General features: G+C 35.7%; 1 protein-coding gene across 1 annotated transcript in view; it reads left to right on the top strand.

Annotated features, from left to right (window-relative positions):
* The window catches only part of HOMER1 (homer scaffold protein 1), a 113360-nt gene that overhangs the window by 46787 nt on the left and 50741 nt on the right, over positions 1-15832 (top strand). The window contains exons 2-4 of the mRNA XM_045566090.1: positions 3160-3316; positions 8165-8296; positions 11957-12049. Of these exons, the coding sequence (XP_045422046.1) occupies positions 3160-3316; positions 8165-8296; positions 11957-12049 (382 nt within the window). The remainder of the gene's footprint in view (positions 1-3159; positions 3317-8164; positions 8297-11956; positions 12050-15832) is intronic.

The following is a 15832-nucleotide window of genomic DNA, read 5'->3' as shown; positions in this document are numbered from 1 at the left end:
ATAGTATGTCACATCAGATGCAGTAACATGTTCATTACTTCTAGGAATTCTGTTCACCTTGTATCAGCAGTGAAAATTATTTTCCTAGTCTTTATCATAGAGACTTTGATGGGTAGGCTTTTGGCCACAGAAATCTTGAACTATAATTTTCTTTAAGAAACCAGCTATTCAGAAAAGAATCGAAGAAAGCCATGTATTTAATTGATATTCAAATGCCATTTGCTTATTAGATAGCTATTTTACTTTAAAGATTTTTATTATGAAAGGAATTGTATGGATTAATTAAACTGAATTAGTATGTTGTAGAAAGTCTTTTCTGGACTCAAAACATTGCATTTCCATTGAGTAAAGATTTCTTAATTGGTCATATAAAGCTTACAAAAGCAATAACATTACCTTAATAACTAATTTAGTTTTTAGAAAATGTTTATTAGGGCACATTCCTATAATCACCTGCCTGCACTATTGAGAAATTTAGCCACCATCAAAATGAAAACAAAAAAATTATCAAGTCAGTAAAGAATGGAGTGTTCCACCGCCTTTTCCTCATATGTCTTCATAGAGTTGTGTGTTATTAGATGTCCCTGTGAATTGGAACTAGCCATAGTCAGTCTGACCCACTCCACTTTTACCTCGGACTTTAATTAAAAGGTAAAAAAGAAAAATAAGGGTTGCAGGGCTATTAGAAGACAATTCATGCTGTAACACCAGCCTCACTGAAAGGCAAGGATTGAGGGTAGGAAAAGAGGGAATGAATAAGACCTTTTCCCAATTCAGAATTTTGTCATCCTGGTTCAATACCTTGCCAGATTGTTAATAATTATTTGTTAAATGAATCCATATATAATGGTAGTTAAGCAAGAAGTAGTGATTCTCTGCTTCCTTTTTTAGGGAGTGGCATAAAATTTCCTCAAAAGAGATTGTTTAATAAGAAAAGTTGTATTGGAGGTTTCCAGAACTAAAACTGGGAAAGAGCCAGGTTACCTACACGGAAGGTACTTCCCTTTCATGCCAGCTATCCAAGGCCTGAGGTGGATATAGGAGACATGTCAGCCATTATTATTATTAACCTGAAGAGCCATTGTGCCAAGGACCCAGATTTGCCTTGGCTGTTTTTCTAATTTTGCTCTTTTCCATGTTCCCTTTCCTTTCTTTAAATTTTAAAAATATTTTAAATTCTTTAAAATTTATCTAATTTTAAACATTGAATATTACCAGTTAAAATTCTCTTTAGGACCATGAGCTGCTTTGGAAAAGAAAGGTGTGTAGTGAAATGAAAGGGATGAACTTTATTTGGGCAAAAAAACCCAAAAGCCTGATAAATGCTGTTTCCAAAAGAGTTTTTACTCAGAACTTAGAAATTTTTATGTTATAATACTTCTATTATAATATATGTGGATCATCTCATGCTTGTTTTTGATACTGTAAAAAATTCTGTAATAATCATATTTGGAATATATATTTTTGATTAGTTTTGGTCTTTTAAATTCATGATTTAAAAAATATCTTTTGTGTATCTTTAAGGCCCTACTTGGTCTAAGTAAAAGATATTTGTAGGCTGGGCATGGTTGCTCACACCTGCAATCCTAGCTCTTTGGTAGGCCAAGGCAAGAAGATCGCTTGAGCCCAGAAGTTAGAGATCACCCTGGACAATATAGCAAGACCCCATCTCTAAAATAAATAAATAAATAAATAAATTGGCTGGGCGAAGTGGCTCACGCCTGTAATCCTAGCGCTCTGGGAGGCCGAGGCAGGAGGATCACTTGAGCTCAGGAGCTCAAGACCAGCCTGAGCAAGAGCGAGACCCTGTCTCTACAAAAAATAGAAAAATTAGCTGGGTGTGATGGTGTGCGCCTGTAGTCCCAGCTACTCGGGGGGCTGAGGCAGGAGAATCACTTGAGCCCAGGAGTTTAAGGTTGCTGTGAGCGAGGCTGATGCCATGGCACTCTAGCCTGGGTGACAGCGAGACTGTATTTCAAAAATAAATAAAATAATAAATAAAAGAAATAAATTAACCAAGTGTGATGGCACATGCCTATAGTCCTAGCTGCTTGGAAGGCTGAGGCAGGAGGATTGGTTAAGCCCAGGAGTTTGAGGTTACATTGATCATGCCATTGGACTCCACCCTGAATGACAGAGTGAGACCCTGTCTTAAAAAAAAAAAAAAAAGATATTTGTGGTTTTAGCAATTTTGTTTTTTATATACTTTTTAATGTAGTAGAGATTATATTGAATATAAACTTTTCTAGTAAGTTATTTACCTATTACTAGAATAATGTAGTTTTAAATGGGTAGCGGTCAAATATAAGATAGTTGTATTTTAACAGAGTGCAGCTGATTCTTCTTACTTGCTGTAGTTTTGTCCTATAAAGATGTTGTCAGGAATGCTGAATTAGCAAATACTGTACTCAACCATTGCTCCTAGGGAAAATACGGTGTCATGTTCCTACAAGTCTCTGGTCACATTTTCATCAACTAATCAGTACATAACCTTGTTTTATGTGTGTTTCTATTTAAAGACATTTATATGTATTGTTAATGCATTAACATTAAACTCATGGCCAACAGCACTATAACTCAGGCCTGAATGAAGCTTATCTAACACACATATTTCCTCCAAAAAGCACGTCACAACCTTCTTGGACCTAGGAATACTTCAGCACTATGCTTAGGGGCCATTTTAAACAGTGAAAGCACCCCCAAAAAAGGACAAAAATGTGAAAAACGTGGTGCTAAATAGAACAAAAAAAGAATATTTGTTTATATAGTGTGAGAGCTGAAACAAGAAGGCAGACTGTTGCTTTGTTCAACATCAGATAGAAATGTGCATGTCAGGTGACATGGTTTTCCACTGCCCTGTGCATAGCTGCGAAAGACTAAGAAAATGCTGTTAGTATTGATTTGGGGGTTACAAATACAAGCGAGTAGGTGAGTTCACATATATAGAACCTGCAGATAATAGGGGTTGGCTATAATTATTTTAAAGAAGCTTATGATTGAATACTTAAAATATTTAAATTTGGAAGAAAGTTTCTCTTATTTTAAGGTTTGTGGGAGTTGTTGGTTAAGCAGAGTCGTCCTTAACAGTTTGCATGTTCTTTTGTCCAGTGCAATAAAACTGGCTGCTTTCAGCCCCTCACTTTCTTTTCTGTCCTGCAGGGAACAACCTATCTTCAGCACTCGAGCTCATGTCTTCCAGATTGACCCAAACACAAAGAAGAACTGGGTACCCACCAGCAAGCATGCAGTTACTGTGTCTTACTTCTATGACAGCACAAGAAATGTGTATAGGATAATCAGTTTAGATGGCTCAAAGGTAAGATAATTTTTATTACTTTGAATAATCTTGCTGTTTTGCTTTATATAATATAGCATTTTAGTTTTATTTAGAGGATTTTATCTTCATTAGAATACTTCTTCTGAGTCTTTAAAACTTTTAAGAAACAAAAACTGATTATTCTTAGGGAGCAACATTTTTGGTCCATTAAATTACTTGGATTAACCAACCACTTTATTATATTGACTGATGTGCCAAAATATTCTACATGGGGTTGGGGGAAAAAGAAACCAAAATATTGTATAAATTTGAGGTCATTCAGTTTATTTAATAAATATTCATTGTATATCTATTATGTGTCAGGTACTACGCTAGGCATTAGGAAGATAGTGGTAGACCAAATGGACATGGTCTAGAATTCTAGGAACTAGAATTCTTTTCAAATATACTTCTATAGACTAGTTGTCAGTTCAAAATCCCTAAATCTTATGAAGTCTGTCAATGTCAATACTAAAGCTGACATCCGTTATCTGAAGAGAAGTTTAAGGACAGAATCTAAGGTTTTATTTTTGGGAGAGGCAGATAGTGTAACAGGAGTAAAGACTGCATGGGTTCAGGTGTCAACTCCACCATCTACTGAGTATTTTGACTTTGGGCAAATCACTTCTCTGAGTCCCATTGTTCTCACTTCACTACTGGTAGTTGTAAAGATTAAATGAGTTAAAAAGCACTTAGATCAGTGCCTAGTGGATAGTATACCCTTCAGAAGGTGGGGTGGGAGGAATCTATTTTATCATCAGTGAATTTTGGGTAACTCACTTAGAGAAAGAAATTCCAAACATCAGATTCTAGATATAAAGTGTGTAGAAAAATGAGGCCTACATTTTTCTTCAGGCTTTCCTGAAGACATGAGGCCTTTCCACTCCCAGGAATTTTAGCAATTCAGTGTTGGGGTTAAGAGCACAGACTCTAGAACCAGACTAACTGTTTCGAATTTTTGTTCCACTACTTGCTAGCCATCTGACCTTGAGCAAGGTATTTAACTTCTGCATACATCAGTTTTCTCATATGTGAAAAGGAACTAGTAAAAATACCTATATCGTTACTGAATCTTAGGATTATTGTGAAAAGTAAATAAATTCAGGCAAAAGCAAAAAGTATTCATAGAAATCACTAATGCAAACACCTGCTGCTATTATTATTATTAGGCTGTTATATTAATATATATGTTGCCTAGTAGTTTTTTGGGCCTAAAAGATAATTTAATGCTAAAATTTCAGTCTTTTTTTTTCTGTGTGCTCATTTAGTATCTCCTTAACTAGATTATAGGCCCCTGGGGGCCATTTGGACTTTGTGTCTTGTACACAAATGACCAACATGTATTTACTTGAATAATTGATCCTCTTTTTGTTTTTACTTAGAGAATTTCAAGGACTTGAGATTAGTTACAGTTAATTTCTTTGAAGCTTTTTTTGTGAAGAATAATTTTGTCATATTTTGTAATGGGTTAAGTGAAGTTTAACAGATACTAAATTTTATACTCTCAGACCCTAGAGTGTTAATTTATTTCTTTTCCCTGGCTTAAACCTTCAAATCTCAGTAATCTGTTTGTCTCTTGGCCCAAACCACACTTAAAATGTAGTTTTACTGGAAGGGAGGGTTAAATGGTACATTCAAGTATGTAAAAGTGAAATGGTATATTCAAATATATAAAAGTAAAGGTGAACTGAAGTAGTCCCATGTTCAAGAAAAGAAATTTTATGGAAGTGATTAAATAGATTTCATTTGCTAACTTAACCTTCACCAGATTAAAATACTTTATGAGTTATTTTTAAGGACAGAATTTTGGTTGTTAAATAAACTCATTCAACCCTGGCAAGAAGCCCAGGCCAAAAAAAAAAAAATCCTCATGCTTTGTTCCCTCTGAAGAAATATGAACTGTTTTTCTTGCTTTTCCATTTCTGAGTATACTTTACTGATTGTAATTATTAGGACCTTAAGTAAGTCTTATGAAAAGTTTTATATTGTTTGTTTCAACGAAATCTATTTTTTGTAGCAGGGATTGTTTTCTTTCACATTTTCTAATTACTTTCTAATTAACTACAGTTACTGGAGTAGTTGTTTTTTGATAAGCAGTAGTGGTTTATTTGACTCATCTAAACAAATGTCCCCCCCCCCATTTCTGTTCTTCATGATTGAATTGGAAAGCCCTTAGGTACCCCTGACTAGAAAGTGTTCGTGTGTTCTCACTTACTGCCTGTACTGTGCATGTAAAGTTGGCTTTAAGATTTCTGATCATGCTGCAGAGACATCAGCAAGGCTGAGGGCCAGGCTCAGTGCACTACATGATCTATCTGTATGTACACGATCTGTAATGACACAGCATTTCTACCTCTTTTGCTTAAAAGGACAAGAACTCTGGGGCTGAGAGACATGTTTATATAAAGAACTAAAATTTTTATTCTAAATGGATTCATAGTAAGATTCTATTCAGAGAATCTGAAATAAAATAAAGTTTTTTTTTCTTCGCTGATTAAAGAACAAGTAATAGAGAGGTTCAGAATGGAGATTAAAATGGACCTCATAAATTTAAAAGCAGAAAGAAATTAATTTGAAATAGTTAAAATGGGGGGGAGTATCAGTGACCTACAACACATTGGTCAGTTTTCTTAGATGCCTGTAAGACCTATTGCTACCCCTTTTTTTTGTTTTTTGAGACAGAGTCTCACTCTGTTGCCCGGGCTAGAGTGAGTGCCGTGGCGTCAGCCTAGCTCACAGCAACCTGAGACTCCTGAGCTCAAGCAATCCTACTGCCTCAGCCTGCCGAGTAGCTGGGACTACAGGCATGCGTGCCCGGCTAATTTTTTCTATATATTTTTAGTTGTCCAGCTAACTTGTTTCTATTTTTGGTAGACGGGGGTCTTACTCTTGCTTAGGCTGGTCTCGAACTCCTGAGCTCAAACAATCCACCCGCCTCGGTCTTCCAGAGTGCTAGGATTACAGGCATGAACCACCGCACCCGGCCGCTACCCCATTTTTGAGAGTTACTAAGTTTATATGTAAAATGCCCTATCTCCTTGGAAACACTCAGATCCAGCTCATATGTGCCCTCCTCAGGGAACACTGAAGGTCCACCAAATCTAAAGGCATTCCTGCTAGTCTTTACCTCTTGGCCTTTCACTTTGTCACATCCTGGTTTTATGGTCTTCACAGCACGGGGCGCTTTGTGAAATTACAGTAGTCCGCTATCTACTTATGCAATTGCTGACTCCTGTTATTCTAGAATGTAATTCATAATTACATTGCCTCTGTTATTGTTGTATCTCAAATTTTTAGAATTGTGCTTGGCATTTAATAGAGGCACTCAATAAAAAATGTTGAATAAATGATTCCTTACCGTTTTTTAATAAATTCTTTTCCATTTAGTCTTTCATTTGATGACAGCCCTACAAGTTAGACCAGTTGTTAGCCACATCTTACAGATCTAAAATCTTACCCTTCAGTTCAAAAACTGCTTTTCCCAGCATAAGGAAGCTATAAAAGTATAATTATATAAACTTTTTCTGAGGCAAAAACACTTAATTGAGGATAAGGGCTCCCATATAACAATAGATGACACATTTACTGTCTGTGAAAGAAAGAAAGGAGCCACCCTCTCTTGTACTGCCTGTTTAGTAGGGCAAGTGTCATGTATTCATTTTTATAACTTCATCAATACCTGCATAGTTCATAAATATTTACATTTATACTGTTCATGTGGTAAGCAAATTTAGCTTTATTCTGAAAATGCTTGATTTTCATTCCACATTTAAGAGTTCACCATATGACTGCTTATGGATTCATTAACATATATCTATTATTATTAGAATCACTTTTTAATCTTAAATTTGGAGAGCATTAATTAGACTACCAAACTAAAAATGATTCCTCACTTTTATGGTACTGGCAGAGGGAATGAGTTAATATGTTATTTTATAATAGTTGAAATTTATTACAGTGATCACCTAAGTTAATATTTAATAACATGCTAAAATGCTAGTTTTCTAAGAAAGGTGTTAAAAATGATAATTCTCAATATCATGAATCTGTACCACTTTATGAGAAAAGAAATGGGTATACAATAGGACCCTTGAAAAACATGGGTTTGAACTGTACGAGTGCACTTGTATGCAGATTGAAAATACATCATTAATGGGATATGGAGGACAGACTTTTCCTATATGTGTGCTCACAGGGCCCACTGCAGGACTTGAGTATGTGTGGATTTTGGTATATGCGGGGTCCTGGAACCAATCCTCTGTGTATACTGAGGAACGATTGTATATTTAGGGATTTGTTTTTTCCTTGAGTAAAGGAAAAAGTAGCAAATGATTAATAGTCTTTTCTGTATCATAAAATATTTCAAGTAAATCAGGTTTAAGAAAACCCTTGATTACGGATTTTAGAAAACTAGTGTTATTGTTTCTATTGATACATTCATTTTTGGGAGAGTCTTTGGAGGGTGGGACCCTACTTTTAAATTAACAACTATTAAGGCCTACTTGCTTCCAGTGAATATCATCCAAAATTAATAAATATTGATCCTAGATATTCAAAGGGAAGAAACCACACTAAAAACTCTTTGAAATTTTTTAGATCATAGGGAAACTATTTTGAGTGTAAAATGTTGAAATTTTTGATAGAGTGCCATTATATTTATAGTTCTATTAGTTTCCACATTTGCACACTGTCACTTTTAATGCTAGAAACTGTTTCTATAACTATCTTTATGTAGTTAACATTGTGTCTTATTAGTAATCCTAAATTTTTGTGTAACTAAATGGTCTTGTGTTTAAATGCCTATTTGCTAATTTTTGGTTGATCACTCATACTTGTTTTATTTCTCAGGCAATAATAAATAGCACCATCACCCCAAACATGACATTTACTAAAACATCTCAGAAGTTTGGCCAGTGGGCTGACAGCCGGGCAAACACTGTTTACGGACTGGGATTCTCCTCTGAGCATCATCTTTCGAAAGTAAGTTAAATCATAAGATCTGAGTGAAAATCTTCATCTTCAAGTCATATATTTTAAATATATAATAGTAAATGGAGAGTGTAAAATATAGGGGAAATTTGTTTAATATTCTCATAACAACAGTAGTGACTTTAGAGCAAAAAGCAAGAGATCATTGGATTCCATTGTCATTTGGAAAATGTATTGTACACATTAAAAACAGTCACCATTGGTTGAGAAGGATTTGTGTGGTTAGCTGTATGTATGATAGGAAATAAAAGATGGGGATTATCACTTCAGAATGGATTTTGCTCAGAGATTAGCACCCTCAACTGGAGATAGTCTACAAGATAGGCAGACACCAAGCTCTTCTGAATGGTGAAAACTCAAGTCGATAGTGATAAAGATTTCAGCTTTTTGGCATGATGGCAGGTACATAAAAATCACTGTATTTAGGGGAAATTGTGCTTTTTCTGCATGTGGAGTACTCTGAGCTCTGATGCAGTGCAGAGTGAGATCCAAAGGATGCCATGAGGAATTCTTGATTAATACTGACCCAGAGAATTACTCTGGCAGAAAGGCCAATAAAATGCACAGCATCACCAGGCCAAATGTTGGAAATAAAATTGTCCTGTCTGTAAGCAGAAGCCATGCAATATTCATAGCAGCAGCACCTTGGGTTCTTAATGGATGTTACTTGGAAAGCATACGTAAGGAAAAGGAAGCAATCTCGGGATACTAAGATGATCAAGGAGATAAGTGTTACTCACTTTACTCTTTAGCTCTTGTGCCCACCAGACCTAAAGATTTATGCTTAAAACCTCTCTGTTTGAAATATTTGGTTAAAAGGATAACCCTACATTTGAAACATTTTATATGTGGTTTTGTATAGATGGCATCCGATACACTGAGAGTTGACATTGTTAAAGTGCAGAGTAATCAGGCTCTTGTAGATGTACACTGTTTATATTTACATTAAGCTATTTTTTACAGAAATTTAGATTCTTAAAAATGGGTTTTTAAAAAAAATCTTACTCTTTTGTGACTGTTGACTTCAAGTTATAATTAGATTGTTCAGTAGTTGAAATAATGTACTTTGTTTTCTTCTGTTTTAGTTGTAAACATTTTTAATGCTATTGTTTTCAAGTTTTTTTGTTATCTTTTGGATGTGAATTATAATTTAAAGCTCAATTTTAAGACTATTTTAACTTTTGTCTTGGTGACTCAATCATTCTCTACAGGACGGTTAAAACAAATATTACCTGATTTGGTTTCTCTTACACACGTCTTATTCCTTAAATATATTTCTTGAATTGTGGTAAAGGTATGAGTTTTAGCTTCAAAGTATCTCAACATAACAAGGGCACAGGCATCCAGTTGAATGTTGCCCTCCCATCAATAATCCTCGTTGGAAATTGTATATTTATTCTATAGTACTTTTGCCATTACTTAGAATGTTTTTAGAACTTTTCTTTTGGAATTGTCTATTAAAGCCTATAGCAGAAAAATTAAAACTGTAAGTATATTATACTTGATGAATTTCTCGACAACACAATAACTAAATTATGGATTGATTTCTCGAATAAACTTGCATTAAATGATTTTTAGGCCTAAGTAATTTTGACTATAAATTCTTCATTAGATCTTTCAAGTTACTAAGCAGCTAGCTCAGTAAGCAGCTAGCTCAGTAGTAAAGGAACCATTTATTAAATTCTGTCAATCATATTGTCTTCTCTTATTTTTTTCTCTGGGAATGGCTTTTATGTTTTAATATTTTTTTTTTCTCTTTAAAGTTAGCATGTGCTTTTGACTAATCTTACTGACGATGAATCCTCATATTTTGAGGATGGATTGAATGTTAGGAAACTGCCCTTAAGCTCTTGGAGCCAAGTCTAGTTTATTTACTCACTGGATTTGGCTCCAAGAGGTTAAGATCAGTCCCTTCAGAATGTTTTGATCCAAAGATGACAGAATCATCATTTATTTTCCAGGCTGCCTTGAGACTAATTATGTTGCTTTGCAGACTGTAGGGGACCCAAAGGAGTTCATAATCTTTTATGTAAATAAACAAACATAAATATTCTGGCTTATTTTATCATTAAAAACCATGAGTGAGTCAAAGCATTATCAGGATTTGGAGAAGGTTCTATAGGCAATTTTAGATAAGGACCTCTGAAAATAAGAGAAGGCAGCACCACTGGAAGAAATGTACAGTCTCCTCTTTGACTGGTATGAGCAAAATTCCAACCATGCTTGGATTGTTAGAGTGCTTACTAAGCTGTATTTTGTTATCATGGAAACGTAAACCTTCACTTTTTTCTTTTGCTGACAACTAAGGATATAAAAATTAGCAATAGTGTAGATTTGTATGAAGTTGAGAAGCTTTTAAACATTAACTATTTTGGAATGCTAAATTAGTGTAAAAGAAGCCCTGTATACTACTTCAGATTACATAGATAAATTAATTGTGGTTTTGTTTTTATTTTATTTCTACCAATGTGAGTGAGACCTTTTTAGCTTTGTATTCAGATTTTTTTTAATATAAGGAGATATTCTGTTCAATTATGGAAGCATTGTAGCACAGATTCAGTTCCCTAATCTATAGGTTACAGGTAAAGATGACAGGGTTTAAGGTAAGAAGGATAAGTTGTGATAATGGCTTTAATTATGACCCTCCTCCACCTCTCCGAGGGAGGTCAGAGTATCACAAGACTTTCCTTCCCAAGATGGAAATGAAATCAGGTTTGGCTTATGGGAGTTTGAGAAGGGGACTATAATTTTGTATTTTTATTGCCAACTCATTTTGTGATGGTCTGTCCTTTTTTATTTTCTGGCTCTTCTGCTTGAACCAGAATTTATTGCCAACTCTGACAGGTATTTTAAGCTACTTAGAGATTTTAGGTTTTTAAATTTAGTTATTTTGTAGCCCTAACATTCTCTTTGATAAAAGTGGTAGACTAGCTTCCACTTTCAAAACATAAGTAGATACTGTTTGTGGCCATGATGTTTTATAGTTTGCAGTGAGTTCCTAAGAATTAACATTTCATGCACAGTAATTTTTGTTTTGAAATTGTTACCATTCTTACATACCTTTCTGGATTATTTTATTCCTTTCTGCTGCTGTATATTAGCTCTTTAGGTAGAAATCTTTGGAAATGAAATTTTAGTTTTGTCAACTGTTGATAATAGTAAATGCTACTATTTAATATTTGTATTGTTGAAAACAAAATGCCTTACATATTATGAGTTTATATTTTAGTAAAAGTTAAAAGCGTTTTCTAAATACTGTTATGATTATAAGTAGATATTTAAGAAACTCAGTTTTCTTGGTGATAAAATACATATCCCTATCTTTGCTGATTCCACTCCCCACCCTGATCTTAGTAAATTATTTCTGAACAACCAGGTGGCCTATAGGTAAGCAAGCTGACACTAAATTCTTGCTTAGTTAGATTACGATGTTGTGAATGAGATTTGTCAGGATACTTTATGATGCAAAAACATGTTTGGTATTAGGGGTACTTTTTCTATCATTTTCCTATTACAAGCTGTGATTGATTTGGAGGCTGTGTTGGTTGTGTAAGAGTCAGTTATTCAGAAAAATGAATGACTTTACTAAGGTTAAAGTGGGCACTGTGCCTTATTTTTATGTGGTTAATGTATAGAGTCTTTTACATTCAGTTTGCAGAAAAGTTTCAGGAATTTAAAGAAGCTGCTCGACTAGCAAAGGAAAAATCACAGGAGAAGATGGAACTTACCAGTACACCTTCACAGGTGGGTATTTCATTTCTATTCTTATCTTTGAGCCTTGTTCATTTCAGATGCTATCCTTTATGCCAGAGTTGAATTTGGGAAAATAATGGCAAAATTAATTTCCAAAGTAGATACAGAAATGCACCCTTTAGTTAATCTGTCCATTCAAGTACTAACCAGGCCAGACCCTGCTTAGCTTCTGAGATCAGATGAGATCAGGTATGTTCAGGGTGATATGACCGTAGACTTTTTTTTTTTTTTGGAGACATAGTCTCACCCTGTCACCCCGGGTAGAGTGCAGTGGTGTCATCATAGCTCACTGCAACCTCAAACTCCTAGGCTCAAGTGATCCTCCTGCCTCAGCCTCCTGAGCAGCTGGCACTACAGGCACGTACCACCGTGCCCGCCTGATTTTTTTTTTTTTATTTTGAGTAGACTTGGGGTCTCGCTCTTGCTCAAGCTGGTCTCGAACTCCTGAGCTCAAGCAATCCTCCCACCTTGGCCTCCCAGAGTGCTAGGATTATAGGCGTGAGCCACCATGCCCAGCCCCTTTAGTTAATCTGTACTGGTGGAGAAAGGGTTTTTTGTATATAACAGTGTCTACAAGTGTATATATATATATATATATATATATATATATATATATATATTTATTTATTTATTTATTTTATTTTATTTTATTTTATTTTGAGACAGAGTCTCACTTTGTTGCCCGGGCTAGAGTGAGTGCCGTGGCATCAGCCTAGCTCACAGCAACCTCAAACTCCTGGGCTTAAGCGATCCTACTGCCTCAGCCTCCTGAGTAGCTGGGACTACAGGCATGCGCCACCATGCCCAGCTAATTTTTTCTGTATATACTTTTAGTTGTCCAGATAATTTATTTCTATTTTTAGTTGAGATGGGGTCTTGCTCAGGCTGGTCTTGAACTCCTGACCTCAAGCGATCCACCCGCCTCGGCCTCCCAGAGGGCTAGGATTACAGGCGTGAGCCACCAAGCCCGGCCTAACAAGTATATTTTTTTAATAAAACTTTCACTTTAGTGATTAAAATTCAGAGCCTATAATGTACATGTAACTTTAAAATAAAAGTACATAAAGATCATAATTGGTCTACTGTGTTCTGTATTCTTTTATACGATGGTTAGTCAAATGTGGCCATCATATGGAGAATCATAGGAGAGGCTCAGGAAAACAAAAGTGTATTATACTCTCTAGAAACGGGACAGCCTAGAAACAGGGGACGTCTCAGGGTGGTCAGAAGGCAGAAAGCAGGAGCAAGGCAAAGCTGAGATAGGGCCTTTATTGGAATTTCCATGGCAAAGACAAAGAAGGGCAGGGAAAACAGTTTAAGATTGGCTGGTTTAAGGACTGAGCACTGTGGCACATGCCTGTAATCCTAGCACTTTGGGAGCCCAAGCAGGGGAGGGTCACTTGATCAGGAGCTCAAGACCAGCCTGGGAAACATAGTGAAACTGTGTCTCTACAAAAAAGAAAAAAGAAAAGAAAAAAAAATTGGCCAGGTGTGGTGGGGTGTGTCTGTAGCCCTAGCCTACTGGAGGGTTGTGGGGGAGGCTAAAGTGGAGCCCAGAAGGTTATAGTGAGCTATGATCACCCCACTGAGCTCCAGCCTGGGTGACAGAAACCCTGTCTCTCAAAAAAGAAATGTCTTAAGTTCCTGAGTATTTGGAGCCAAAATATATGGACCTTAATTAATCTTTTCAAAACATTTGAAGTCTGATTGTTAATTTAATATACAGAAGCCAAAGAGGATAGTTTGTAAAAGGTATTTCTTTCATTTCCCTTTTTTTCCCTTTCTCCCTTTTGTGGCAATCCCTAATGTTTCTGTTTTAGTTTGAATTGTGTGACCATTGGCCACTCCTATCTTACCTAAAACGCAGAGCTTGATTCTACTGGTTTAAGCCAGTCTGCTGAATTAATGCTCTATCTAGAGAATAGACTACTACTCAAGAATTCAGCAAAGGGAAAGTTAAATAGGATAATTAATCAATAATAGGTTAAATGGGATAATTGATAATAGTAGACACTTAACTGGTCATAACTTTTGTTTTTATTTGAGGGAGGTATTAGACACTGGGTAAGAATATGAGTTATCTGGCTGGGCATGGTGGCTCACTCTTGTAATCCCAGCCCTTATGGAGGCTGAAGGGAGAGGATCACTTGAGGCCAGAAGTTTGAGACCCTGTCTCTACAAAAAATGAAAAAAATGAACTAGGCATGGTGGCACATGCCTATAGTCCTAGCTATTTGGGAGGCTGAGGCAGGAGGTTCACTTTAGCTCAGGGGTTCAAGGCTGTAGTCAGCTATGATCAAGTCACTGCACCCAACCTAGGGCAACAGAGCAAGACCCTGGCTCAAAAAAAAAGAAGTATGAGTTTTCGAGTCAGGCAAACTTAGACATAAATTCTTTTTCTGTTGTTCTATGATTTTGGGAAAGTTGCTTAGCCCGAGTCTTTATACCTCTGTAACATGAGTATTATATTACTTATCTTATGGGATTGTTGAAAGGAATAAGTATGATAATGACATTGTCAGGTCATGGTTAATAATGTGGGCTCCAACCCTTACTAGTTTTCTGAGCTCAGGCAAGTTACTGTTTTCTTCATCTATAAAATGGCAATAAGAACAATATGTCTGTATTAGGGCTATTGTAAGGATCATAGAAAGTGCTTAGCATATAGTAAATGCTCAATAAATGTTAACAACTGTTGTTGGTAATGTGGTTGTAATAGTGAGGATGATGTAAAGTCTTAAGTTTCTGGCACATAACAGTTATCTAGAAAAATACAGATGCCTAAATGTATAAATCCTGCATCAGAATTCCCTGGAAGACTCATTAGAACTCAAATTGCTGCATCCCTCCCCTAGAGTTTCTGATTTAGTAGGTCTGAGATGGACCCAGAGTATTTGCATTTCTAACCTATGTCCAGGAGATGTTGATGCTATTGGTCTGGGGACGACACTGAGAATCAGTGCTGGTGGACAAACCATTCGCATCCCTAAAGGCTCGTGATGAAAGGAGTCTGGCCTTAAAGTTAGCCACTTCCCCATTCTCGGACTCTTCAGCTTTGGTCATACACTCGGCTTAGTATGAAGAGAAATGAAGCCAGGAAGAGCCTGACAAAGTAGTATAATAGAAGAGGGTAAGAGATTGTAGTAAGTGTTGATGGGTTGAAGAGCAGGCAGAAAGAGAGTGGGATAGATTAGGAAGACAGGGTTTTATAGCACAAGTCCACTTATCTGTGGAAATCAAAACCAGTAAAGGATCAATTAACCAAAAAAGTCAGTTAATGTGAGGAGTTGTTTTAAAAAGATTCCAACTTTAAAATTTATAAGTTAAAACTCAGTGTTTCATTTATTCACCAATATTTTGTGTAAAATCTTTGAATATGATCTGTTGACTGGAATCCCACATTCTTTCTTATATAAACCATACTGATAGTTAATTGTCCACAATTTCCAGGTTTTTTTTTTAAGGTACAACTAAACCTTGGCACTTGCAAAGAAATCTGAGTGTGCTATAAGTAGATTTTTTATGTCATTTTTCTGATATCGTATGGTAGCATATTATATATGTTATATAATAGTATATATACCTAATTGAATTGTGGGTTTTATTTGACTTTTTAGCCATTTATCTTTTAGTCATTGCAAAGTATTTAGCTTGGTTTTAATTAAAATAACTACTGTAGTTTTTCATTCAGATTTCATTAGTTTTCATAATATTTGATTCATTTATATAATTATATAAATACAGTTGGCATAAACAGGTTTGGGACAAATATAG

This window comes from Lemur catta, chromosome 12 (assembly GCF_020740605.2).
Source record: "Lemur catta isolate mLemCat1 chromosome 12, mLemCat1.pri, whole genome shotgun sequence".
NCBI classification, from domain to species: Eukaryota; Metazoa; Chordata; class Mammalia; order Primates; family Lemuridae; genus Lemur; species Lemur catta.
Note: the sequence above shows the minus strand (reverse complement) of the source record. Positions and strands in the feature narration are given on the sequence as shown.